The 26,095-nt window shown below is 36.9% G+C and overlaps 1 protein-coding gene across 1 annotated transcript; it reads right to left on the reverse strand.

The window, feature by feature from the left end:
- Nucleotides 1-672: 672 nt before the first annotated feature.
- On the reverse strand, nucleotides 673-24,069 carry LOC124838229 (RNA recognition motif (RRM)-containing protein). The gene is made up of 4 exons (XM_088094803.1): nucleotides 23,813-24,069; nucleotides 21,939-22,271; nucleotides 3,499-4,685; nucleotides 673-2,097 (listed from the first exon to the last, which is right to left on the reverse strand). The coding sequence occupies exons 1-4, from the start codon at nucleotides 23,822-23,824 to the stop codon at nucleotides 831-833; spliced, it is 2,799 nt and encodes a 932-aa protein (XP_087950929.1). The 5' UTR covers nucleotides 23,825-24,069; the 3' UTR covers nucleotides 673-830.
- Between the last annotated feature and the right edge of the window lie 2,026 nt (nucleotides 24,070-26,095).

A 26,095-nucleotide genomic window follows, 5' to 3' on the forward strand; every position in this document is an offset into this window, starting at 1 on the left:
CAATATTGAAATTTTTATCATTAATATTGATCTTAATTGTTATTGTGTAATTAAATTGTGCAAGGGCGAGAGAAAATAAGCATACAAACATGGGAAAGTGTGCTGGGAAAGAAAAAAACAAACACAAGTATGACATGTTTATTGGGCAAAGTTATTAGAAGTGAAGCCGAATGAACAATACAACATTTCAATAACCAATAATATACGAAGATGACCAGACAAGTGCAATAGATCAAAAGCTGTTCAAAAACCAGTTAAAATGGTAAAAAACGATTTTAATTAAAAAAAGCAATAAATTAAAATTTTAAATCTTATTAAAAAGTACAATTCAACCTAAAATGTTTGTCATTTTTTTCTACAAATAAATTTGTTATTAACATGTACTATCAAAATTTCAATCTAAATACAATACACATTTCAGTTAAAGACATAAATTGATGTTTTATTTTAACTCAGTTTCAAAAAATGATTATACACTTTAAAAGTTGTTCTGTATTTTTAGTCATTAAAATAATTTATTGATACCAGTTTGATCTCGGTTTGACCATTTAACCTCAAACAATGTGTTGCCGGATTAAACGAGTGATCTCGGTTCAAAAACATTATTTCTTAGTGAAAAGTTGTTTTAAGAAATAATATAATAATAACTTTATGGAAAGTTCTAAAGGTTGGTTTAAAAAACTAAATATGCAGTATTTCCATTACCAATCCACTGCGATCCATAAAATTGAAAATGTGATCATCCTACTTACAGCCATGAACACCTTTTCTAATTTTTGAAGTCATTCTAAGACGTTAAACCAAGAAAGCAACAGAAATCATGGGACCGTTCAACTTCCTTTTCCTTGCTGGATTTGTTGTAGAAGAACAGCAGCGAGCTGAAGTGTTGCTTGCAGACGTTTCTGTGGATCTGAATCAGAATCTTCCTGCAAGCTGCTATCAGTCACCACCAGCTGATTTCCAGTACTCTCTCTCTGTGGTTCCCTTTGAACCATCTGTGACATCTGGGGCGCATTTGAAATCTGTTGCTGTTTTTGCATCTGTAGCATTTGACCCAGCTGAGATGTTGACTGATCAGAACTCACGAGATTGTTTTCTGTAGCATACTTTTGGGATGGTCGGGATGAGGTGTCGGACGTGCTAAATCTGGATGAGATGTCAGACGTGTTAAATCTGTTAATCTGGCGCGGATCACGATCGGCCAATGCAGATGTACTCGAAGAGCTTCCCGATTGCCTTTGCTGCTCAAGAAGAGATGCAGCTAGTTGTGCAAGCTGTTCTGGTGGAAGGGCTCCCACAGGCACTGATAAAGGATCTAAATGTCTTATATCTGGGTAAGACAACTTGTTATCACCATAAAATGGAATAACACAAGTTCCACTGGAATGTTGAATTGAGTTTACATCTGTCACTGCTCTTGGAATGGTGAGTTGGCGTTCATCGGCAACATGTTCTACAGTACCACCTGATGCTTGAGTTCTACTTGAGAAGTTCTGCAGATTTTGAGAAGACCAGTTTGGTCCAGAATTTCGCTGCTGGACAGGATAGTTGCGATTTCTTTCGTCATGAGACTCGGACATGGTAGCCATGGCATGAACTGAATCAGAAACTGATGGAGCTGCTGCAAATTTATTTCCAAGAAATGAAAGATTGCTGATTCCAGAATTACCCAATTCTGAAATAGATGGTGATGTAGGTACACGTTCCAAAGGAAATGATGACTTCAGATGCAGTATATTCTCGTTATAGGACAACAGGTTTTCGTTTGTCATTTCACGTTGCATGTGTCCTGGACCATGATTTAAAACAGGATTCTCCAACCTCAGAATAACACCAGATATGCTCAACTTACCAGGTACCTTCAGTACTTTCTCTGAAAATTCGGATGGAGGAACAAGAAATAAGGTGGTCTTGTCATCCAGCTTGGCAACAGCAGCGCGCTGCTTTTCCTCCAGATAATGCATAAATTCATTGTAGAATTCCATGTCAGCATCACTTCCAGGCACAAAGAAAACAACCCAAACACCAACTGCTTGGTAGTAATGCTTTGAAAGCATATCTAGACCAGTTCTTGCTGTGCAATCCAAGAATTCGGGTCTGAAATCAATGTATTGACATTAATACCCAACATAAACATGTGAAAGAGAACACTGATGATAGTAAACATGGTTAACGTGGTTGTAATATTGATGAGTATGGTTAAGCAAGAGTTATTAATCAGAATTTTCCCTCACCACCATTTCAAAGCAGGGTTTTGATCTTTTGGTCTTTATGTGGCTGTCACGAATTTATTGAGAGGAGAATTCTATTGTTTACATACAAAGATGTTAGAGCTGCTTTTAAGCTTATTAATGTTCCATTATGTCTTCTCTGGTTGCTTTAGGGGGATTCATTATCCTCCTATTCTGTTCTTCATTATCTGCTAATGAATTCTTTTTTATGCATCTTGTTAGATATTTGGATATTGTATCTTGGGAATTGCAATGGGCCTATTTTAGGATCCATATAACTGTGGTAATTAAGATATTTATAATTAATCTCTCCTTTATTACCTATATTTCATAATTACACTCTCCATTGTGCACATTGACACTTGGATTCACTTATGTTTCCTGTATTATTGTCCGTTTAGGACTTCTATTGAAGAAAAGTGTTTTAACTCGAACATTAATAAGATGCCATACACATGTATGCATTATAAATAAAGATGTATGTTTAATTTGATAACCTTGCTGCATAAATTCATAATTAATAAACAAGTTCAAAAGCCACAATGAGCTACCTCAACCACAGTAAATGTTAAGTAAATTATCTTGTTTATTAAACAAACCATCTCAGCTATCTATTATATACTTAGATGACTAGATTAAGTTCTACCTCTAAATGCACATTTTCTAAATTCTTAATTTCCTCTCAATTACTTTAAATTAATCAGTAAAAGCTCCAGCGATGACTTCTTTTTGAAGTTCTGAACAAACCAACCCCCAACTAATTCTACATAAGAATAACACGAGCATTTATCTGAAATCCTTATATGGATATTGCAAAATTCTATCTAAATGCCAATTGGTATCGAGTAAGTTTTCCGACAAGTAAAAACCAATGAGGCTATGTTTTCAGCAAAATATAAGCTTTAGACAATAAAAATGTCTACAAAATTTAGTTATATCACTGTATCCTCTTTTTTCTTGTAATCAAAATTTTTAAGACGGGAGACTGACCCAATTCCAAGGTCAGCGAGGGCCAATAGACAGCAAGAATATTTCGTATAATAGTGGCCATTTTTTCCTTTTTTACCCTCACACATCTCAATGTTATTTTAACCCTTTCGAAAGCAGTTCTATTTAATGGGTCTCAGTAGAACTTGACTACTTAAGAAACAGAAAAAAAAAAAATATGTATATGTATATATGTATAGATATAGATATAGACATTTCAAAGCTAAAACTACCTGAATCTAAAAACCAAATACATCTTTTGAAAAGAGTTTATACTTACAGCATGATATCTAGGACTTTCCCCACAGGAAAGCAGCGTGCTCGACAGACAGGGGTTCCACCTTTAGCAATAGTTCCTTCCCATTTCCACTCCGTTAAAGATGAAGTATCGGGTTCAGGCGAGAATCTTTTCTTTTCAACATAAGTTAACTGCTGAGCACCGGAACCCATTTGGAAATTATCATAAGATTTCCAGCTTTCTTGTCTATCTAAACGAGGCAGAGGTGAATTTGGGGGGCGTTCAAGAGTCTGGCCGTAAGTAAAATTTCCAGTATCAAAGCCTTTATCAAAAGGCTCACGTGCGGGTAACTCAGATAAAAGTCTTGGGAGAACTTGTTTCTGTTTTTCTAATTCAGAGAAGGGATACTCTGGAAGCTCTCTTTCAAGAGGAGGAGAACCAGTCTTCGGCCTTTTAGCCTCACGTAGATAATGAACATCTGTAAAGGCTCGCAAATCTTCGTAGAATGCACCTTTTTGAGGAAATCGATCATCTCTTTCTCTTGATGGACTATTCATAAGTTCATAGATTTCTTGTGATACTCCTTGTGTTCTCCCCTTCTCTCCAACTTTCCTTTGTTCATATGTGTTAGTTCCACCCATCCATGAAGAACCCCTTTTGTGATCATAAGGATCAGAATCCCAATTCCGGAACTGATTTGGGGAACCAATGCTGCGATCACCATTGAAGCTCCGATCCTGTCTGAGGTTATCGGAAGATCCATCACGACCACTTGACTTGTAAATTGGAGAGCGAGGGCCATTAAGTGATCTCCTCTCACTGTTTGATGAACCTGTTTCACTTTTGGCAAAACAAATATGAACACGGGGATTTCCGAATAACTTCCCCTTCAGATTGTCTTTTGCTCTGCATGCAGATGTAAGGCTCCTAAAGCGAACAAAGGCATAACTACGACCTGGAAATGTTGTAATCTTCATTATTTCACCAAATGGGGAAAAAGCTTTTCTTAAAATTGATTCGTCCACCTTCAACTGAGCCGGGAACCCAATCCACAGGACCTCACTGGGTTCTGGATTTTTGTCACTCAGCTTAGATTTGTCAGAATACTGCAGCCCAGGACTACCATGGTGTCCCCTAAACTCTCTTTGTGACAAAGGAGAACCCCTTAATGTTGAGTTCCGTTCATCCCAAGAGTAATCTTCATCGCGTGGTACTGCCGATGACTTATCCTGTGATTAAGAACAAAACTTATTGGTGAAATTATCATACATTTCATTTATCTATTTTTAACATTCTGAAACGAAAATATTTATTCCATAACCAGATGCCAATTTTGAAGACTAAGTGGTTATCATCATCTAAAAATCCAACAGAAAGACATTAAACTAAAAGAAATTTACTAATATGAACTATGAAGACTTCATGGGAAAATACAAAAATAATGGATGAACATAATACATCAAGGCAATCATCAATCACTCCAAGCTCTTCAATACAACAAGTACAACTTAATTTTATCCTACATGGTAGAATCGGTTATAGATCATTCAATACCACTAGTCTATATGAAAGACCAATGCATCGTTGACCCTGGTCATGAAGATTCAACAAAGCTTTACATTAGCCTTGAAGTCTAACTACCTAATACCAACCTCTAATATCCTCTCGAGTAAACATAAACGAAGGTTACACCTTGCAAGATGAAAATGATAGCAATGTCCGAAGACAACTATCTCCCCCTTCTTTGAACAACTTAAAGAGTTGGGAGAGAAACTAAAATTTTATTACTACGGTTCTCTCAACCTTAATACATCATACTACCCTATTTATAAGGGATAGTAGTTCAACATACAAATTAAAAAAAGAAGGCTCCTAAAAAGCCTACTAGAAAACATATTACATTTCAACACTCCCCCTCAAACTGGAACATATAGATCATATGCACCAAGCTTGGAACATATAAATTGAATTCTAGGCCCCTTAGATTTGGTAGAATGTCTCCGAGTTGTTCATTAGAGTTGACAAACTCTGTAACAAGTTCCTTGGACAACTTCTCTCTAATAAAATGACAGTCAATTTCTGTGTTTTGTTCTCTCATGAAACTCCGGATTTGAGGCAATGTGAAGGGTTGCTTGGTTGTCACAGTACAGCTTTAGCTTCAGCACTAGATCGAGCAACAACACTTCGTTTCTTACTTTTCCAAGATACAAGTTTCCCTCCAAGTAAAACATAATATCTTGTAGTAGATCTTTGATCAATTGGACATCCAACCCAATTTGCACCACAATATCCTTCGATCTGAATGCTTCCCTTGTTCTCATACAACAATCCCTGTCCTAGGTTTCCTTTTACATATCTGAGAATGAGAATCACTACATTGCAATGGTCAACATGTGAGTTTTGCATAAATATACTCAACTCCCACCAGATAAGAAAGATCAGGTCATGTTATGTAAGATAAATGAGTTTTCCAACCAAACTTCTATATCTCTCTGGGTCTCAGAAAGATTCACCTTGATATCTCATTAACTTTTGATTTGAATTCATAAGAATATCAATGGGCTTGCAATTTGTCAGGCTTGTTTCCTCTAAAATATCAAGAGCATATTTCCTTTGTGAAATGATGACACCTTTTGACTGTGTCACTTCAATACCAAGAAAATATTTTAGACGACCCTGATCTTTAGTCTGAAAGTGGTTGAACAAATGATTCTTTAATTAAGTAATTCAAGTGGCGTCATTCTCTGTAATAACAATATCATCAACATACACCATGAGATAAACACATTTGTCCAGAGAAGAATGACCATAAAACACTGAATGATCCGCCTCACATTGTTTCAGTCCAAAATTTTGCACAACTCGACTAAATTTACCAAACCAAGCTTGAGGTGATTGCTTCAAGCTATAGAGGGAACGACATAATTTACAAACTAACCCAGACTCCCCCTAAGCAACAAACCCAAGAGGTTGCTCCATGTATATCTCCTCTTCTAGCTCATCATGAAGAAAGACATTTTTAATTTCCAAAAGGTAAAGTGGCCACTGACGAATGGCAACCATAGCAAGCAAAATACAAACCGTACTAGTTTTAGCCACAGGAGAAAAAGTATCAAAATAGTCAAGGCCATAAACTTGAGTATATCCCATAGTTACTAGACGAGCTTTGATAGGAACATAATAAATAGAGAAACACAAATAAGTAATAGCAGAAGCTCAACTCGATTTCCAAGTAAATAAAAAAAAAAGTTATTGTATTTGATTTGACTTCAGTTAAAATAAATGAACATATTTAATATTATCTTAATCGTATCTTAGATTATCAATTAAGGTTCTATCATATCTCTCAGTTTATTTCTCACTCTCAACATGGTAAAATGGAATCTTTTCTTTTAATAAGATCGGCGAGGCCACCTTCCCCCTTTCATTGTGTTTAGGAGCGAGACCTACCCAAGTATGGTATGGAAGGCAGACTCCGCGAACGTCTTAATGTCCGCTTCATTACTAATAAAGTAAACAAAGTCTTAACCTGAATCTACAAAAAACTGTTGTATGGTAGAGGAGGTAAGCAAGGGTTCTCGGTCTATTATAATAGGAAGAGGCGAGAATGGATTTTGCGATGTGTCTGTCCCACAATTTCGTGAAAATACACCTCACATAACCTAACCTAAAAATGTATAAGCTAGGGTTAAAAATATAGTTGATCACTTGTAATGTCTATTAAGAAGTGGACTTTAAGCCTAACTCAACCCTACAAAATCAGCTTGTAAGGTGTGGTTTGCACCTACTTATTTACTATAAATTGACCTTATTTCTAGTCGATGTGTGACTTCCAACACACTCCTCACACTGAGATATATACATCTTGAGCGTGACACTAGACATTAATGGGTAGTCCGATAGCGGGTGGAAGAACATGTCCAACAAACAAAAAATATCGCTAAGATAGGCCCTAACATAGCTCTGATACCATGTTAAAAAGTGAACTTTAAGCTTAACTCAACTCCACAAAACCAACTTGTAAGGTGAGGTCTGCACCCACTTATATACTATAAATTGATCTTATCTCTAGTTGATAAGGGATTTCCAACAAATCCAAATAGAAAATCTCGTTCTATTAGATTCCCAACATGCAGAAGTACAAAAAGCAAGTAACATAGAAACTACAGAGTGAGTTGGATGGAATTTGATGATCTTCAAGGCGAAGGGAGCTGGAATGGAAGCTAGAGCAGGAACAGTAGGAGCTCCAACAATGGAAAAGCTTTTTTCTAGCAAATAGAAGATTATCAGCACCACATGACATATGGATTAACATGCTTTCAGGGAGAACATAGAATAATAGAGGATCTAGCATAGGGAACATGACAATCATTATAGATGTTGTAACTCTTTCCCATAACTTCTCATACCAGACCAACCCACTAAAATACAAATAGGGATCAGAAATGTGGTCAATATCACGAAGAAAAAAGAGAGACCGTCTATACCCAAATTCAAATTGATGTTTTCATAAGGAAGCCATCGAAGGCTTTCCACAAATTGAGATTTGGCCGTAGAAGGATCGAATTGTATCCGAGGAACAGGGGAATACAAAAAAGTAATAAGAGAGGCACACAGACCAATCAATCATATTAGCTTACGCTTGAGTTTGGAACGAAGAGGAATAATGCTTCCAAGCACAACACACTGAATAGAACTACATAGGTCATGATAGCATTCACAGAAATGTTCTAACATAGAGATTAGCTGACAAAACTAAACAAACAGGTGCCTAACTCCAAAAGTTGGAGTATTAGTTGAGTCTCCTCCCCCCTTCCCTTTCCTACTTTTCCACTCTCCTTTTAAGGGCCTATCAAAGTGCCCCATGAATAATCTAGGAAAGGATGTATCAGATAAAAGTCAACCTTGTTTAGTTAGTTTATAGCCTCCCACCATAGTAGATGAGATAGGTTTAGCCTCAGCCACAGTGGTTTTGGATAACAAAATGATGCATTTACTTTGTAAAACATAGAGTGGTCAATCAGGTTGAGGCTAAACCTCAATGCCTAGGAAGCAGTCCCATAAGGGTCACCCGAACTCAACTCCTTTGGAGAGAATTCTGAATTGAGAACACTGAAGTAGTCCAGTTCAGCTAAATACATTAGTGATCTAAGCCAAAGCCAACATGGCTGAGGCTAAGCTCATCTTATCTGCTCTTCTTCAGCAATTGATTTCCAAACTCAATTCATGTCTCTCCAAAGAGCTTTTGGTGACTTGGACTACTTCCTAGGCCTAGATATACTTTTTAATTTCAGCTGTGGAACAGACCACCAATGGATTTCAAGCAAGCAGAAATGGCTTGATTTGAAAAGAAGTGAGACTGTTTGATATCCTTTCTTGACATTGAGAGGTTCACTTCTGAGTTAACCAGCCCTTGCATAATTGGAATGAATTAGAATAGTCAACAGATGTCAAGATACACACAGTGAGAGGGTTGAAGTCAAGTGAGCAAAAGTTGACCTTGAAGCTCCCAGGCTGCAGGGCTCTCTGACCCTAGATCGTGATCATCATAAGAAATCAGAAATCAATAGTTATAATTATGAGAATGCAGAACTGTAAAGTTGTACTATTGACTGTGAGAGTAGTGTACCTCAGAGGCTCTGATAGGTTCTTTTAATCAAGAACCTAAGAATAACGCTAGAAACACCACACAGGACAAGTTCTCTGAATTATACAGCCTCCTTTTATTGCCAAAGAATCAAGAAGAATGGTGAATACAAGATACTCAGAGAGCTTAACCTCTCCCCAAAGAACTAAAAGAGTTCTTGCACAATCAATAAGACTCCAAAACTCCTGACATACACTCGTTTCCCCCCTTTTATACCAACTACTAACAGAATTAACAGAAACCCATTTCCCCATTTCCTAACTGCCTTGGCAGTTAGGCTCATTGCCTTTACCTCTTCTCCTATATACAATTAACTCCCTAACATTACTCCCCTCTCCTCCAACAACCTTGTCCCCAAGATTGAACTCTGGATATTGCTCTTGTATAGTCGCCTGATCTTCCCATGTTGCACTCTCTTGTCCCCCTTCTTGCCATTCTATCAATACCTCAAGTATTTCCTCTGTCCCCAGCCGTCGAATCCTTTTGTCCAATACCTTCGCTGGCCAAAACATGGGCCCATCTGCTTGTAGCTCCGCTGGAAGTTCCTTTTCAACTCGCTTCTCCCCCACCGCTTTCTTCAGTTGGGAAACGTGGAATACGGAGTGTATTCTGGCTGCCTCTGGTAATTGCAAACGAAAAGCTACCTTCCCCACTTGCTGTAACACCTCAAAAGGACCATAATACCGTGCCGATAGCTTCGGATGCAACCGAGTTGGCATGGAAGACTGTCTATGGGGTCTAATCTTCAAGTAGACCCAATCTCCTATCTGAATGTCTGCTTCTTTCCTTTTCTTATTCGCCTGATTAATCATCGCTTCCTGCGCTTGCCTTAAATGCACCTTGAGCTGTTTCAAAGCCTCATCCCTTGTCATCAAATCCTGAACCACCGACTCCACCGCTGTCTCACCTGGGATAAAACGGCTCAAAGCTGGTGGAGCTCTTCCATAAACGATTTCAAAAGGGGAGCATCTTGCGGCACTTTGGTAACTGGTATTATACCAGTATTCAGCCCAAGGGAGCATTAACTTCCAACTCTTCGACTGTTCTGAGCAAAAACACCTCAAATACCCTTCCAAAATTCTATTCACAACTTCCGTTTGGCCATCCGTCTCAGGATGGTATGCCGTGCTCATACTAAGTTGGGTACCCTGCATCTGGAAGAGTTCTTTCCAGAACACGCTCAAAAACAAGGGGTCTCTATCGCTGACTACTGACATAGGAATTCCGTGTAATCTAACTATTTCTTGGACAAACCTTTCTGCAACCGTGCGGGCTGAATACGGGTGTTTCAACGCTATAAAGTGACTGTACTTACTCATCCTGTCAACTACTACCAAGATTGCATCAAACCCGTGTGATTTGGGTAGCTTTACAATGAAATCTAGACTTATCTCTTCCCAAATGGCTTGTGGAATCGGTAGTGGTTGCAACAGACCCTGAGGGGAGGCAGCTAAGTACTTATGCTGCTGACAAATCACACAACCCGCGACGAACTCTGTCACTGTTTTCTTCATCCCTGGCCAATATAATGATTGTGCAATTTTTCGGTAGGTGCGAAACACTCCAGAATGGCCCCCTGTACTCGTCACATGAAACTCTCCTAGAAGCTTTGGAATCCAATTTGATTTAGCGGACAAAACCAACCTTCCTTTATAGTGAAGGCGGTCATTCTCCAACGTATATGCGTCGTGGCTAGTTGGATCCCCCTTAAGGTCCTCCATTATCTTCCGAAGCGCAACATCTTCTTCCACTTCTTTCAAAACCTCTTGGAAATCATGCCAATAAGGCCTGGAGATGGCTCGTAGTTCTCCTTCCTCCATACCACCTTCTTCTCTCCGGGATAAAGCATCTGCTACCTTGTTCGAGCTTCCCAACTTATAAACTATCTCAAAATCATACCCCATCAACTTGGCTATCCAATTTTGTTGACTGTGTGTTGTTATTCTCTGTTCCAGCAAATATTTGAGGTTGCGCTGATCAGTAAAAACCACAAACCTCCTCCCCAGAAGATAGGGCCTCCAATGTTGGATGGCCATGACCAACGCCATCAGCTCCTTCTCGTATATGGATTTAGTACGCGACCCCTCAGACAGCGCCCTGCTAAAGAAAGCAATGGGCTTCTTATTTTGCATCAACACAGCTCCCACACCACTCCCAGAAGCATCACACTCCACGTGAAAGTCTTGTGTAAAATCGGGCAACGTCAGTACCGGTGCAGACGTCATCGCAGCTTTCAGAGTTTCCATGGCTGTCCTGGCTCTCTCCGACCACTCAAACTTCCCCTTTTTCAACAATTCCGTGAGGGGTCTCGCTAACTCCCCATATCCTTGCACAAACCTCCTATAATACCCCGTTAAGCCCAGAAATCCCCTCAATGCTTTCAGATTCCGGGGCTCTTCCCATTTCAGCACTGCCTTCACCTTATCTCGGTCCATCTCTACTCCTTGCTCCGAGATCTGATGTCCCAAGTATTGAATTCTCCGTTTCCCAAACTCACATTTTTTTGGATTGGCCACCCAAACATGCTGTTCCAGTAGCTGCAGCACCAAATTTAAATGGTGGAGATGTTCTTCCCACGAGGAGCTGTATACCAAGATGTCATCAAAAAAAACGAGCACCCATTTCCTCAAGTAGGGCGCCATTAATCTGTTCATGGCACTTTGGAATGTCGCTGGCGCATTCATTAACCCGAAAGGCATCACCAAAAATTCAAACAAGCCCTGGTGAGTTCTGAAAGCCGTCTTGTGGATATCCTCTTCCCCCATCCGTATCTGATGATACCCCGCCTTTAGGTCCAACTTAGAGAAGAACCTGGCACCCTTAAGCTCATCCAATAGTTCTTCAATCACCGGAATAGGGAACTTATCCGGTACAGTGGCTTTGTTCAATGCCCGGTAGTCTACACAGAACCTCCAACTTCCATCTTTTTTTTTCACCAAAATTACCGGGCTGGAAAACGGACTCTGACTCGGCCGAATGATGCCCGCTCGCAGCATATCCGCTACCTGTTTCTCCAGCTCTTCTTTCATGAAAAAAGGATACCTATAAGGTCTTACGTTTATAGGGTTTGTGCCCTCCTTAAGCACTATTCGGTGCTGCGCATCACGTGAAGGTGGTAATCCACCTCCCTCCTGAAACACCTTGTAATGGGCATGCAGAACTGCTCTGATTTCTGCCTGCTGCTGCTCCGTCAAATCATCCATCCCGTCACCGTCTACCTTGGGTTCCACTATGCACATTTCCCAAACCAAGAACCATGACTCAGCATCCGTGATCTTTGCTAGTGCGCCTGGCTCTACCAGCTGTCGAGCCAGGGCTGGATCGCCGATAATCTTCATCTTCTCGCCATCCACTACATATTGCATGGACATCTCCCTCCAATTAACAACCACTTCCCCCAATTTTGCCAACCACGCAATACCCAATATCAAATCGACTCCTCCTAGTTCAAACACATGCATGGCTTCCTCCACCGTCACCTTTCCCAGCTTCAATTCCACCTTCTCACACCTTCCGCTCGTCCATCTCTTACACCCGTCACCCAGACTCACGGCGTAGGAGGGTGTTTCTACCATCGGAAGTCCCAGTTCCTCTACCAGTTTTATGCTAATGAAGTTATGGCTGGCTCCGCTGTCAATCAAGACTACCACGCGTCTTCCTCCTATCAGCCCGGTCAACTTCATGGTCTTGGGAGGTGTCAGACCCTCCGCCGAACATGCTGAGAGCTCCATGGGTTTCACCTCCAGGTTAGCGCTTTCCTCCAACTCCCCTTCCTCATCTTCCGCGAGTAACAGTACTCGTAATCCCCTTTCCGCACATCGGTGACCCGGTGCAAACGGACCTCCGCATCGGAAACATCTCCCTTCTTCCCGCCTCTTTAGAAACTCTGGGTAGGGCAAGTTTCTAACCATCCGATTCTTGTTTTCTCCTCCGATCGTGTTATTACCCTTCGCATTGGTGCTATTCGCCACTGCCGAACCGTCTCTTCTAGCCGGGCCCACTCCGTCTGTCCCGCCGATCCTTGTCGCGAAACTGCGATCTCCCTCAGCCCTTACGATCGACGCCGAGGTTCGCGTACCCACGTGAGTCGCCTTGATCCCATTCCACGCTCCTCCGCCTCCACGGTTTATGGCGTCCTCCACGTCTCTCGCCACCCTAATCGCAACCATCAAGTCTGGGGGACCCTGGATTCTGACTTGGCCCTTAATGTCTTCCCGCAACCCCGCCAAGAAGAAACCCAGAATCAACTCCTCCGACAGGCCCTGGGTCTGACCCAGTAACATCTCGAAACTCCTTACAAACTCTTCAAGCGTTCCCTCCTGTCTCATAGTGGCCATTTGTTCGTAGACCGTCCCCCTGGACCCACCACCGAAGCGATTAATCAACCCCATCTTCAAACCCATCCATGTCCGGTTCTTGGTTTTCTCCCGCCAATACTTGAACCAATAACTCGCGCTCCCCTCCATGCTAATGTAAGCGAGTTCCACTTTGTCCTCCTCAGCCACTTTCTGGATTTCGAAAAATCTTTCGGCTCGATTAATCCAGATGTATGGGTCTCCGCCTTCAAAGGATGGCAATTCCACTTTCTTCCTCCAGTTGTGCGATATTCCCCCAGTATCACCTCTCCCCTGATTATCATTCACTGAACTGCTGCTTCCCTCAGAACCACCCCCTTGAAGGTTTGCACCCCCACTCATCAATCTCATCATTTGTTGCAAATCGCGTCTGATTGCCGCGGTCTCCTCTTTAATTCCCTCCACTGTGATCTCCAAGTTATCCAGTCTTCCCTCCGTCTCGCTACCCATCACTGGTTCTCCTCCTATCGGATCCGGCAGGTCGGACCAAATGATAGGTTCTTTTAATCAAGAACCTAAGAATAACGCTAGAAACACCACACAGGACAAGTTCTCTGAATTATACAGCCTCCTTTTATTGCCAAAGAATCAAGAAGAATGGTGAATACAAGATACTCAGAGAGCTTAACCTCTCCCCAAAGAACTACAAGAGTTCTTGCACAATCAATAAGACTCCAAAACTCCTGACATACACTCGTTTCCCCCCTTTTATACCAACTACTAACAGAATTAACAGAAACCCATTTCCCCATTTCCTAACTGCCTTGGCAGTTAGGCTCATTGCCTTTACCTCTTCTCCTATATACAATTAACTCCCTAACAGGCTCTATATATAGAGAGCAAGATACAAGAGGTAAATTCTAACTGCTGAAAGTAACTATTTGACAGTGATAGGTGCAACTGTCTTACAGGGACAGGTTCCCTACTTAAAGCCTACTATAAGGCTATACACTAACAGACCTAAATTAATTTAACTATAAAGTACAAGGGCAACAAAGATTGAACTGCTAAACACTTGGACATTGAAACCGTGTCTCAGAAAAAATCTCTTAAAAGTTTAACATTTTAATTTAAAAACTCTTCACATTTATAACAATAATGATATATGACTTCATTCCTAGTCCGAATTGCCAAATAACATAGCAAATGGAACAAATTGTCAATCCATTGGATACTTGACGAGTAAAAAGTAAACTTACTTCTTGTAAAATTTAATATCTGATTGCGAAATTGTCTTTTAACATCAATACTTATGCTCACCAAACAGGATCAACTACAAGGATTCTAGAGTGCTATCCTATTATACTAGACCACACATAAATTCATGAAACCAGTGTTTTAAAAATAATAATAGTCATTAACTTGGTTTAGATACTGGATTAATCAGTTAAAGGTTGAACTAATAGGTCAGCAGTAGAACCACATAAAATGGGGGAGATTAAAATAATAATTAAGATTATGTATATATTAACATTTCTTCATATAAGATATTAATACTGTGGTTTCCTGGTGAAATGCAAGGATAAAGTTCCAGTGCAAAGTGTTTGATTCTCGATCTACTTACTTTTTAAAAGTTTTCTAAAATTTCCTTAAAACCATAAATAATCTGGAGCCATGCGCTCATCTAGTCAAATATAGTTTTTGCAGCATAGTTAGCACCTTCGACTCAGGATAGTCCTTTCCATGCAATATTTCAACATTTTAACCAGTTTGCTCAGGACCAGAGTTATACAATTTAATCCAGTTCGAAGCCAGTTTAATGACATAAAATCCGAGTCAAAGGCATATATAATCCAACAATAAACTCACCCTGAAGTTATGTCCGTTTTTGCTCAGACAGGTTTAACGACTTGTCTAAAGCTGCGGTTTAAAACATAATATGAAACCCTATAACCTTCAAAAGTCTGACCATGTAATTTTGTATCTCGCTCTACAATTTGAGTTGGACAGACAGTTTATATGCATAATCAAACATCTATGCAAAATATCCAGAATACAGGACCATACACATAATATCTAGTCATTCAATATAAGGAAAGGAGACAGGAATATTACTTAGCCCAGATGGAATGATTCAAACTTTTCTTATGTTTTGGGAATAATTGGTATTCATATCATAACTTTTCCTCGCAATGTTAAGATTCAGAAGTTCATAATCTGGGTATGTTTCCAGGTTTTCATTTTTATTTGCAGGGTCGATTTAATTTTATTTCAGTGGTAATTAATTGTTTGATGTACAAATAACAATACTTATACAACAATTCCTAGTAATTGATTTGTTTTACCACTATTATTTGTTAATGCTGTTGTTCTCTTCCATGCCCTCTAGTCAGCGAAACTTAATTTGCTAACTTTCCATGCCTTGGCACATAATTTTAAATAGAGACAACCATGACATTGATCCCTTGTATTTCACTTTAGTGTTTGCCTTTATTGTTTCCTTTTTCCATATATTCCATCCAATAAAATCCCTAGAGGTTTATAAAAAAGAAAAAAAAAATCTCTATTTCAATATACAGAAAAAGAAAAGATTGCATATAGGAAATTGGTTTCTACGTTTCCTTTGACAGCAAGATTGCTTTGCGTTTTTTCCTCCAAAGACTACTTATAACATCATAAACCAACTATTCCCATAAGCAAAAGCTAAAAGGTAAAGATACATGAATGACTTTACATTAGACCTTTAAAGACACATGAATGCTTTTATATTAGATCTCTAACACAAGCGCTCTTGCAAGAGCCTGTTGAGCTTTAAACCACAGATAATGCACCTACCTTTTACTGAAATGTAACTTATAAGAAAAATAGGGTTGAACACTTAAGAACTTTGACACCATATTGAACCAACCCTCTCAAAAGCTTAAGCTACTGAGTGAAGACTGCTTAATGGATTTCAATTACATCTCTAACTACATTGTAAAATTCTAAAGTTATGAGTGTGGCTTGCCAAATCAGTGGTGAACTCATGCATGCTAATCAAAGTTATGTTAACTTAAGATATGTAGTTACCTTGCATCCTATACTTCACTATTGCTGACTAAAATTGATTGAGATTTGCAAAATAATATGAATCTAATCCTTATTTAATGGGTTTAACTAATAGTTTTATAGTTTTCAATAAATATTAACCAATTATAGAGGGTGTGTTGGAAAAAAGTATTTCTAAATCACATTCTCTTACGTGTTACTATATTCAGACTCAAACAAAGGGTAATGGTCCCTTGACAGCCCAAGCTTACCATTTTGTAATTGCAAGTTTAATTTCTAACTTCAGCAGTCAATAATGATTCTTTCCTTTTGCGCTCCATTTGGAATCAAGTGAATGGATTATGGTCATAATAACATCCATGATTTACTTCAAATCTGAAGACCACTAATTGCCTAGTCTCTTGATTACCAAATGATGTACATATTGACTTCTTAAACTAGTTCTCGTTCATTGCCCAACAATTTCGCATCTTTGGAAATCTTTGGTGTTCTTGGTAAAGATCAAATTTGCCCAAGAACATCCAACAATTCCAAGGTGAAAATATTTTGGCACAACGTTCAATTTGAAGTTATTTGGTGTATGAATGATTAGAAACATGATAGAATCTTTATTATTGGTCCTCCGTTACATCTTGATTCATTTGGAATCAAGCAGTTCAATTGTTTTTTCTTAAATGCTCTGCAAATATTTTTTCTCAAGGGGCATCTTTTTCAGACATTCCAAGAGATTAGCTTTCTCCGTAGCATGTTTCACAAGTTTAGACCTACATATTTGAACCTCCTAAAAGCTTAACCTACTAAAAAAATTGATTGTGATGATAGACAGGATAAGAGGAAAGCAAGAGTAAGAAATGATGAGTATTAGCTCTTATTTTGTCTTGTGTTTGTTGTGTTTGGTGCACACAAGATAAGCTACCAGATAATATAAAATATATGTAAATAGACAAAGTTACTCTAACGAAAAAGGGTAGTGGTGATAAGATATTGGTTGCAATTATATAAATGTTTTCTGAGACAACAATTGCAGCAATGGTTGTACTGATAATGATGCATTTACAATAATGGTGGTGACAGTGATATAAAGATTATTGTGACAATACTGAAGGTACAGCAGCAATAACGATGTTGATAACAGTGGTGCCATTGACAATGAAAACAGTGATAACGGTGATGATAATAGTTGCACCAATGACAACACTTATTGTAGTGACAATTATGGTGGCAATACTATGATGATGTACAATTATGGTGGCAATACTATGATGATGTTAGTAGTGATAGAAGTGTTTGTAATGCAACTTATTGTGATAACGATGGTGGTTGTTGAAATGGTGTTGAAATTGATGGTAGTGATCACTTTATTTGCAAACAATGACGGGCATGGATGGTAATTGCATTGGCAGTATCATTCATCGCAATGGTGATTATAGCAGTGTTGATAGAAGCTGTGGCGACGATTGTGGTAGTGATTGTGGAATAAAGAACCTGAGCAACTATGAGGTATGAAAGGAAGAAAACTTTATTAAATCCTACATGTTCTCAACCAAACTTCCCGTTAGGTTAACTTTTGAACTAATGAACTTCATAGAATCCGCAACAAAGATCAGCTTACCATATTGACGCACCAAACAAATTGAAGATATGATCATTTATCTCATTCTATCCTTTTCATCCAACCATTAAACAAGCACTTCGTGAATGCCCTATCCTTGGTTCTAAATCTACCATATCCCTTCTCATAAGAACCCATTGGACTTTAGATGTGGACAATGCACAATCTATCATACCTTTTTTTAAAAATTTAATAAGCAAACCCATGACTACTAGACCAATGAAGCTCTAATATCATGTCAAAGAAAAAATCTAATAAAAGCCTAAGCAATTAAGTGAAGGGTCATCAATACTTTACCAGAAGTAAATAGTTGTTTCGGATTGGTTGGTATATGCAACCTTTCCGAGATTATAAGAATTGAAATAATGAAACCAAGTGAAATTCCAAACTTTGAGCTTCAACAAATACAAACAGCTCAATATTGTAAATGCTTGCGTGTATTCAATCATTGGAACATAAAAATTACGCTTGAAGTTTCTCGTCTTTGCTCTACCCATTCATGTCCAATGTTTCCATTTCTAAAATTGTGATTTGAATTGCCTTTGGTAATGTACAAGATGAATTATACATCTCAGTTCAAGTTAGATCTTTGGTTCTGAACCAATTCTTTAAAGAATGCATATCCTTAAGGTCTCTTGATAATAAACTGCACGACCATAATACTTAATTTGAAAATATAGATAAATTTACAGGTATAGTTTTCTAAAAGAAAAAAAAACGATATAGAAGTTTGTTAGCATTCTGGCCTTTCCGGCTAATGGATGGGACTTGGGAGGAACTTGTCGTTTTCCATAGTGCATTCCAGCCAGTCCTTCTAGTTTCTTACTCATTCACAATGCAGGAATATTTTCCTTCTTGATAATATATTGTTAGAGATGTATGATTCATGCACAAGTTCCGGTTGTACCCAAAGTTCGGATTTTAATTTGGACAGCAATACACAGTTCACTCAAATGAAGCCTGTTTTGCTATACTGTCAGAAAACTGACAAACACTACATAAAATATACAAAAGAAATAGTGAATTTTCATATTCTAATGGCTTAAGGAGAATAAACATCCATAATCACAACCAAAAGCCCTATTCTCCTGCAGTTAAAAGCAAAAAATTGGAGCTTTTGCAGGAAGCAGAAATAGAAGCAAAAGCTAACTACAATGTTTTCTTTATAATGATTCTTCCAAAAGAACTTCGAGCAGACGTTCTTGAGATTTTTGTCTTTAACTATAAACCTTAACAATGATGCAAGCATATATATTGAATGACCTGTTCCATGTTCAATGGCTTCACGGAGCCTTTCTTGCGGCAGTGTATATGTACCATGTATTATTCTGGCTCCAAAACTATTTAATAGTACATTTACACTCACCATTGACAACATGTGTATGCATTAAGCTGTGCTATTTGGTGAATATCACATTTTCCCTTTAAGAGCAGATTTCTCATTGCGTTTTTTATAATTTTTGTGGGAAAGAACAAAGCCTCATGGAAATGCATTAGGTATGCACTTATTCTTGTATTTGATTGACGTTAAACCTGATTTTCAAGCTGAAGTTTAACCTACGATCTACAATAGGAAATTTGTATGGCATTTTCTTTTGTTTATCTCCGGTTTTTTTGGATATCTTCTGAGGTTTCTTCAGTGTAGTTTTGTTTTATTTTCCATGTGCTAGTGTCAACAATAAAATATAGTTTCTCCTCCTCTGAATCTTCCTATATATTAATCAATCAATAAAAAAAAAGTATGATAAAGGATATTTTACAGGTATATCCCAAACAAATGCAAGTACATACAAATCTGAACCTTCATTATTACAAAAAAGCAATAAATTGCAGTTCAGCTCTATGAACAGAAGTGAGAAAGAGTATGGTACTTGTTTATGTTATCACTACTGTAATCCATATGAACATAAAATCATAAAAAAAAAAATACACCATAAAAACAGTGAATACTTGGTAAGTGAAGTTGTAACAGAAAGTTCAAAATAATCATAGATTTGGTTAAAAATATCTCCCAAGGCTCCACCCTATGATAAATAAAACACAACAGTAACAAGAACTAAAATTTACTGAACAATAAAAGCATCAAGTAGCCTATGCATGGCAGAAAAGCCAGAACTATTCAAAAATGAAGGGTTTACATTATGTAGCAACTTATATATACATACAAAGAAGCAAAAACACTGACCAAACTCAACCAATATGATGGAGCCCACTGCGTATCTTACCATTTTCCTACTTTATGAGACATGCTAATCAGTTTGCCAACTAAATTAATCAAGATATAACACTTCTTAGGATTTTTTGTTTCCATTCCCTTTAATATAAAATTTGGCCAATATTTTTCCAGGTTTTAATTGGCAGAGATCATCATAAAAAGTACACAATGCAAATCTAATTTTACCCAGACAACTACATATTTTATGTTGGATAATGAGCTATGATTCAAATACATAAACAATGAACAGATAGTACCACCTCTTGCTGCAGATTTTCAAAGTGAGATTAACGAAATACAAAAGATGAAACTCACATATAATCACATACTATAAATAACATTTAATGTAAATGTCAAACAATTTAAACTGTAGCATCATCGAATGCATAACAAGCAAAGAATGTTTATAAACATCTGTAAGTATTTATTAATTAGGCTATACCCTTTCAGCAAAGTTCAATCTATGCTATATATGGTTAAGCCCATAGAGGCTAAGATTTGGCGTTTGGTTTCAATGTTGTTTAAAGCATACGTCTCTTTAAGGGAATTTCTCTAACATTTATGCAAGGGGTTGAGTAGATTTGTTCTGTTTAAGTTCTCCTTTTTCTTTTTGTATTTTTCTTAATTGCTTGTATTTTGCTTTTGCATTAACAATGACCCATTATTCTCCATATCTCAGCAATTAACTACCTTCTGTTTGTCTTCATAATTAAACTAAATGAAACCGTGAATCAACAATGCCACTTCAGTGTCCTCAATATCACTAGACCCCAACAGATACGTCATTCCAAATTCCAACCCACCAGTGGAAAAGAATGACATGATAAGCATAGGATTTAAGCTGTTAACAAATAATACACAAATAACCAACCCAAACGAGGTATTGAAGTGTCATAAATTATATTACAGCACGGGTGGCTATTGAAATGAGTAACAATTTATGGTCACATTACTAGTTCTTAGTCAAATATTACTTACCACTATACAGAGGCATTGAGTTCTTGCTCAAAAAAAATATTCTGTTTTTAATATTTTTCCGGTAATATCTTAAAGTATAGTGAAAATAAATGGGGCTCATACTTGAAGATGCTGATAGTAGTTTTTAATATGACCTCAGTTAAATGGAGAAGTATGTTCTACCCATCGTTTCATGAGTTTTGTATACTTTTGATGTGAAATCATTGGGCGTGCAAAATCTCATCAAATTTGAACAATACCAGTGGCAAACATGAAACATTTCTTGCCAATTGGGAAATATGGAAAACCAATGCAGGGGCTTATGAAGAAGTATCAAGCAGTTGAGTTAGTGATGCATGGATCCATTAGGAAGTAGTTGGTTGAGTAGGGTTATCATTTTCTAGCCAGTTCTGACTGAATTATTAACTGAAATTAAAAGCAGTAACTTACGACCATACTCATCTTAACAGTGAGGTGAATATTCTGGAACACCTTAATTTGTTGGATTGAACCATATGAATTATAATACAAAGGAAGCGATAACTGATGTGTTGTATTCCGTAATTTTATTTTATTTTTTGTGCAAATTTTGTTGATTTATTTCTAAGCCAATATTATGGTCTTGTGATTAAATGAATTGAACTTCAGTGATAGATTCATATAATGAACTGGAAAAGTAACAAGCAGTAAAAGGTGGGCAACACTGACCGCCTTTGCAAACTCGATTCTAAGTGGATTGCCAGCAAGAGTAAAACCTTGCAGTGCCCTCATGGCATCAATAGCATCTTCATCCCTTCTAAAATTAACAAAAGCATAGCTGCGGCCAGACTGGAATGCAACATTCTCCAGTGGTCCAAATCGCAAGAAAGGGTGAGCAAGTTCTTCTTCTACAATACTGTGGGATAGATTCCCAACCCAGAGATGCCTGGAAGGAGGGTTGTTGCTGCGGTTATCACGTCCACTGACCCCATTCCCCTTGCTATCTTCATACCTTGAAGGGTGATCCCTCCTAAACCGGTCCCTTCCTCCTCCACGATCCAACTATTGCCAAACACAATACAAATGATAGATACAGTAAATTCCACCATTCCTTATCTCTCACAAAACTAACACAGCTTAACCAAAAACACGAATCTACATGCACACAAAGAATCAAGAAATCAAAAACCCACTTAATTAATCTTGCCACTTAATTAAGCACAACACTTTATTTAGCCTCGAAGTCTAACTGCCAACACCAACCTCCAATACCCTCTTACGTACAAATCAACAAAATGTCTTCGCACGGTTACGCCGTGCAATAAGAAAATTAAAGGAATGACGGAATACAACCCTGTCTTGATACTTTGCACTTAAAAGTTTCAACATTGAACTACTATATGTGTTTATTATTTTAAGTTTATAATGATATATGTGTTGAGTACACATGGTATCAAGAATAAAACCAACCTATATGTTTGTGTCCATCAATCACTTCATAGCACCAAAAGTATTAGCATACTAAATATTTTATTCATTAGGAGGGAAGGATAAAAATACAACATGTTTTCTTATCCTATGCTGCATCAGAATGCTTTCTTTTAATTATTCACTGAAAAACGAAAAACATTCATAAAATCAGGATCAGGAGCATGTAAGATTCAGCCAATATTAATTCTTAATATATTTCTTAGCATGAGAATTCACCAAGGGACAGGGAAAGTGCTTTGTTTTCATTTTGTCTTAATAGGGACATAATGAATAGAGAAACACAGATAAGTGCTTCGTTTTCAAATTCGATTTCCAAGGGACAGGGAAAGTGCTTTGTTTTCAAATTCGATTTCCAAGTAAATAAAAAAATGGTGCCTTTTGTCATTTCACTCCAGTTAAAATGTATGTAAACATTCAATATTTTCTTCATCGCATCTTAGATTATTTATTAAGGTTTCATCGTATAACTCTCAGATTATTTCGCCCTCTCAACATGGTATAAAGGGCATAATCCTCAGTTACCTATCCCGATACTACTCAGCAGCCAAGCTCTCTAATATTCAAAGTTCTACTTCGTTTTCATTATTATCCATTCAAAATTCAAACTAGTCATATAGTTTTCCAGTGGTGATAGTGGCATATCGAAGTACCCAGCCACCAATCTGTAAAAGGCTGCATCTGACAAGTAACTCAGAACCTACTTTAGTCAGTTCCCAGTATAGATGACGAGATGGGCTTAGCCTAAGTCATATTGGTTTTGGCTAATATGCTGATGCACTTACTCTCTAAGAAATAGGGTAAACCATCAGGTTGAGGCTCAACTCCAACTCCAAGGAAATAGTCCAACAGGTTTCCCCCAACTCCTTAGAGAGAACTCTGAATAGAGAACACTGAAGTAGTACAAACTCATTTCATCGCTTCTTCTCTTCTTCAGCAATTGATTTACAAACCCAATTCAGTATTCTCTCCAAAGGCCATTTGTTGACTTAGACTACTTCCTACGCCGTGTACTATTTTTTTTTTAATTTCAAGCTTCATAACAGAATCACCAATGGACTTCAAGCAAGTAGAAATGAGTTTGATTCGAAGAAGAAAGTGAGACTTTCTGGTACCTTTTTTGACATTGTGCAGTTCGGTTCTGAGTATACAAGCCCTTGCCTTTGTGAGTGTTGAAATGATCATAGATCACATTCCATAATTGGAATGAGTGAGAATAGCCAACAACACATATCAAGATCGACAGAGTATAACCTTTGGAGTCAGATTAACAGAAGTTGATCGTGAAGCTCCCAGGGTACAGGGTTCTCGAACCCTAGATGCCGATCTTCACAGGAAACAAACTGCTGCAGGAATTTCTGGCTGAATCAGAAATCGATAAGCCGATGGGCCTTTAAAATACGCCACTCTTATTTTCACACCAAAAATTGGGATTTATTCTTTCTGCACCGTACTATTCTCATCTGCACCCCCAAATGTGAAATGACTAAATTGTCTCAAGTATTTTTAAATGTCACTGTGTCCCTGAAACAAATCTATACAGAACATTACAGAACAAAATTAGTCCTTTTTTATAAACACGGTTATAAGGTTCATGTGGAATCAGCGTCCCAGAAAAAAATTAGAACCACACATTTACTTCCGGTAATATCCTCAGTTTTCTCCTTCTTTTTTATCTACTATTATAAATAACATCATATTATTTGAGAATATATTTTGTATTTTCTATATATAAATACGAAGATTCACTAAATAATTATGCTAGTTTTTTGCTTTCAGAAAATATTTACACAATGGAGAACCATGTTTTATTTACCACTAGCACGACATCCGGGCCTTTGCATGGGTAATTTTGTTTATTTTATATTTATAATATATATATATATATAATAATTTAATTGATATTTTATGAAATTAAGTATTACTAATATGCCTAAGTAACAAAAAATGAATGTTAAATAAGTTATGGTTATATGTTGATTTAATAATAATGGTAATATTTATTATGAAAGATTAATGTTAGTGTTAAAAGAAAGTTATATGAAGTATCTTATATTACCTTTAATAAGAATTTTATCTACAATTAATTATTTGGTTTTGTTATATTTTTTTTTTAACAAAGTCATGTTTTTATCTTATGTTGATTATAAGTAAACATTTTTAAATATATATATATATATATATATATATATATATATAAATTGTTTCAAAAATAAAATAATGATAAAGTTGTACTATATCTAGGTAAAAAACTAATTTGAAAATTGGATTAAATATGTTTTTGGTCCCTTAACTTTCAGCGAAAATTGGAATTAGTCTCTCTTCAAAACTTTGGACTAATTTAGTCCCCAAACTTTAGAAATGTGTGAATTTAGTTCTTTTAACCAAATTTTGTTAACTTTATTTGATGTTTCAAACGCATCTCTTAGTGAACATTGAAGCAAAAATGTGTCAAACGGTGTAAACAACTCAAATGCTATAATGAAACGCACTTGAAACATCAAATAAACTTAACAAAATTTAGTTTAAAGAACTAAATTCACACATTTCGAAAGTTTAGGGACTAAATTAAGCCAAAGTTTTGAAGAGGGACTAATTCCAATTTTTGCTGAAAGTTAAAGGACCAAAAACATATTTAACGCTTGTAAGTTTATATATACATTAGTATAAATATGAATATAATGTAATAATTAGTAAGAATATTTTTGAGTAAAATTGATGTTATTAATTGTTTAAAAGATATTCTTCATTCATGAAATATATTAAACATATACACAAACAAATAAGGAACTCAAAATAATATGCAAATACATTATAAATCGTAACCCTATACAATATTAGAGCAACATGAGTAAACTATAAACCATGTAACTTCTGCACAAAATAACAAATGCATTGCCTGATAGGAGTTCAGTAAAACATCCTATGGTGGAAATTTTGAATCAAATTCTTATTTCAAAAGTAAACACGTGAATTCATTTCTGATCACAACGCATAAATCTATTAATAGAAAATATAAATAAATAAAGTGCAGATATGTTATGAAATATAACTTCATACAAAAATTTTAAACATGAAGTTGGATGTATAGAAAAATATTAGCATATGGAATCATACAAGATTTGTGTATTAAAACAAAGATTAAGACAGAGATAATGTTTCTAGTAGCATTAGAACATGTATTCACGAAAACATACTATAATTGATTACCTCGATTCAGTGCTTTTCAATTATAAAATTTAACATATGTATATGAAAGATGAGTTTGTTGATATTATTTTATTTTATTTTATTTAGTTGACAATATAATAAATTTGGATACAGAAATAAAAATGATAGTAAGAAGGATATAAAAGCATGAACATCCAAAATTTGTTTTGTTGGATAATAATAAAATA

The sequence above is a fragment of the Vigna umbellata genome, chromosome 7, assembly GCF_029865625.1.
Source record: "Vigna umbellata cultivar VRB3 chromosome 7, Vumbellata_1.0, whole genome shotgun sequence".
NCBI classification, from domain to species: domain Eukaryota; kingdom Viridiplantae; phylum Streptophyta; class Magnoliopsida; order Fabales; family Fabaceae; genus Vigna; species Vigna umbellata.

Excerpts from the sequence above, each read along its gene's own strand:
- LOC124838229 (XM_088094803.1), bottom strand. Across the intron at positions 4,686-21,938 it reads GAATCGAGTTTGCAAAGGCG|GATAAGTCATCGGCAGTACC; the intron begins GTCAGTGTTGCC and ends TCTTAATCACAG. Across the intron at positions 2,098-3,498 it reads AAAGTCCTAGATATCATGCT|ACCCGAATTCTTGGATTGCA; the intron begins GTAAGTATAAAC and ends CATTGATTTCAG.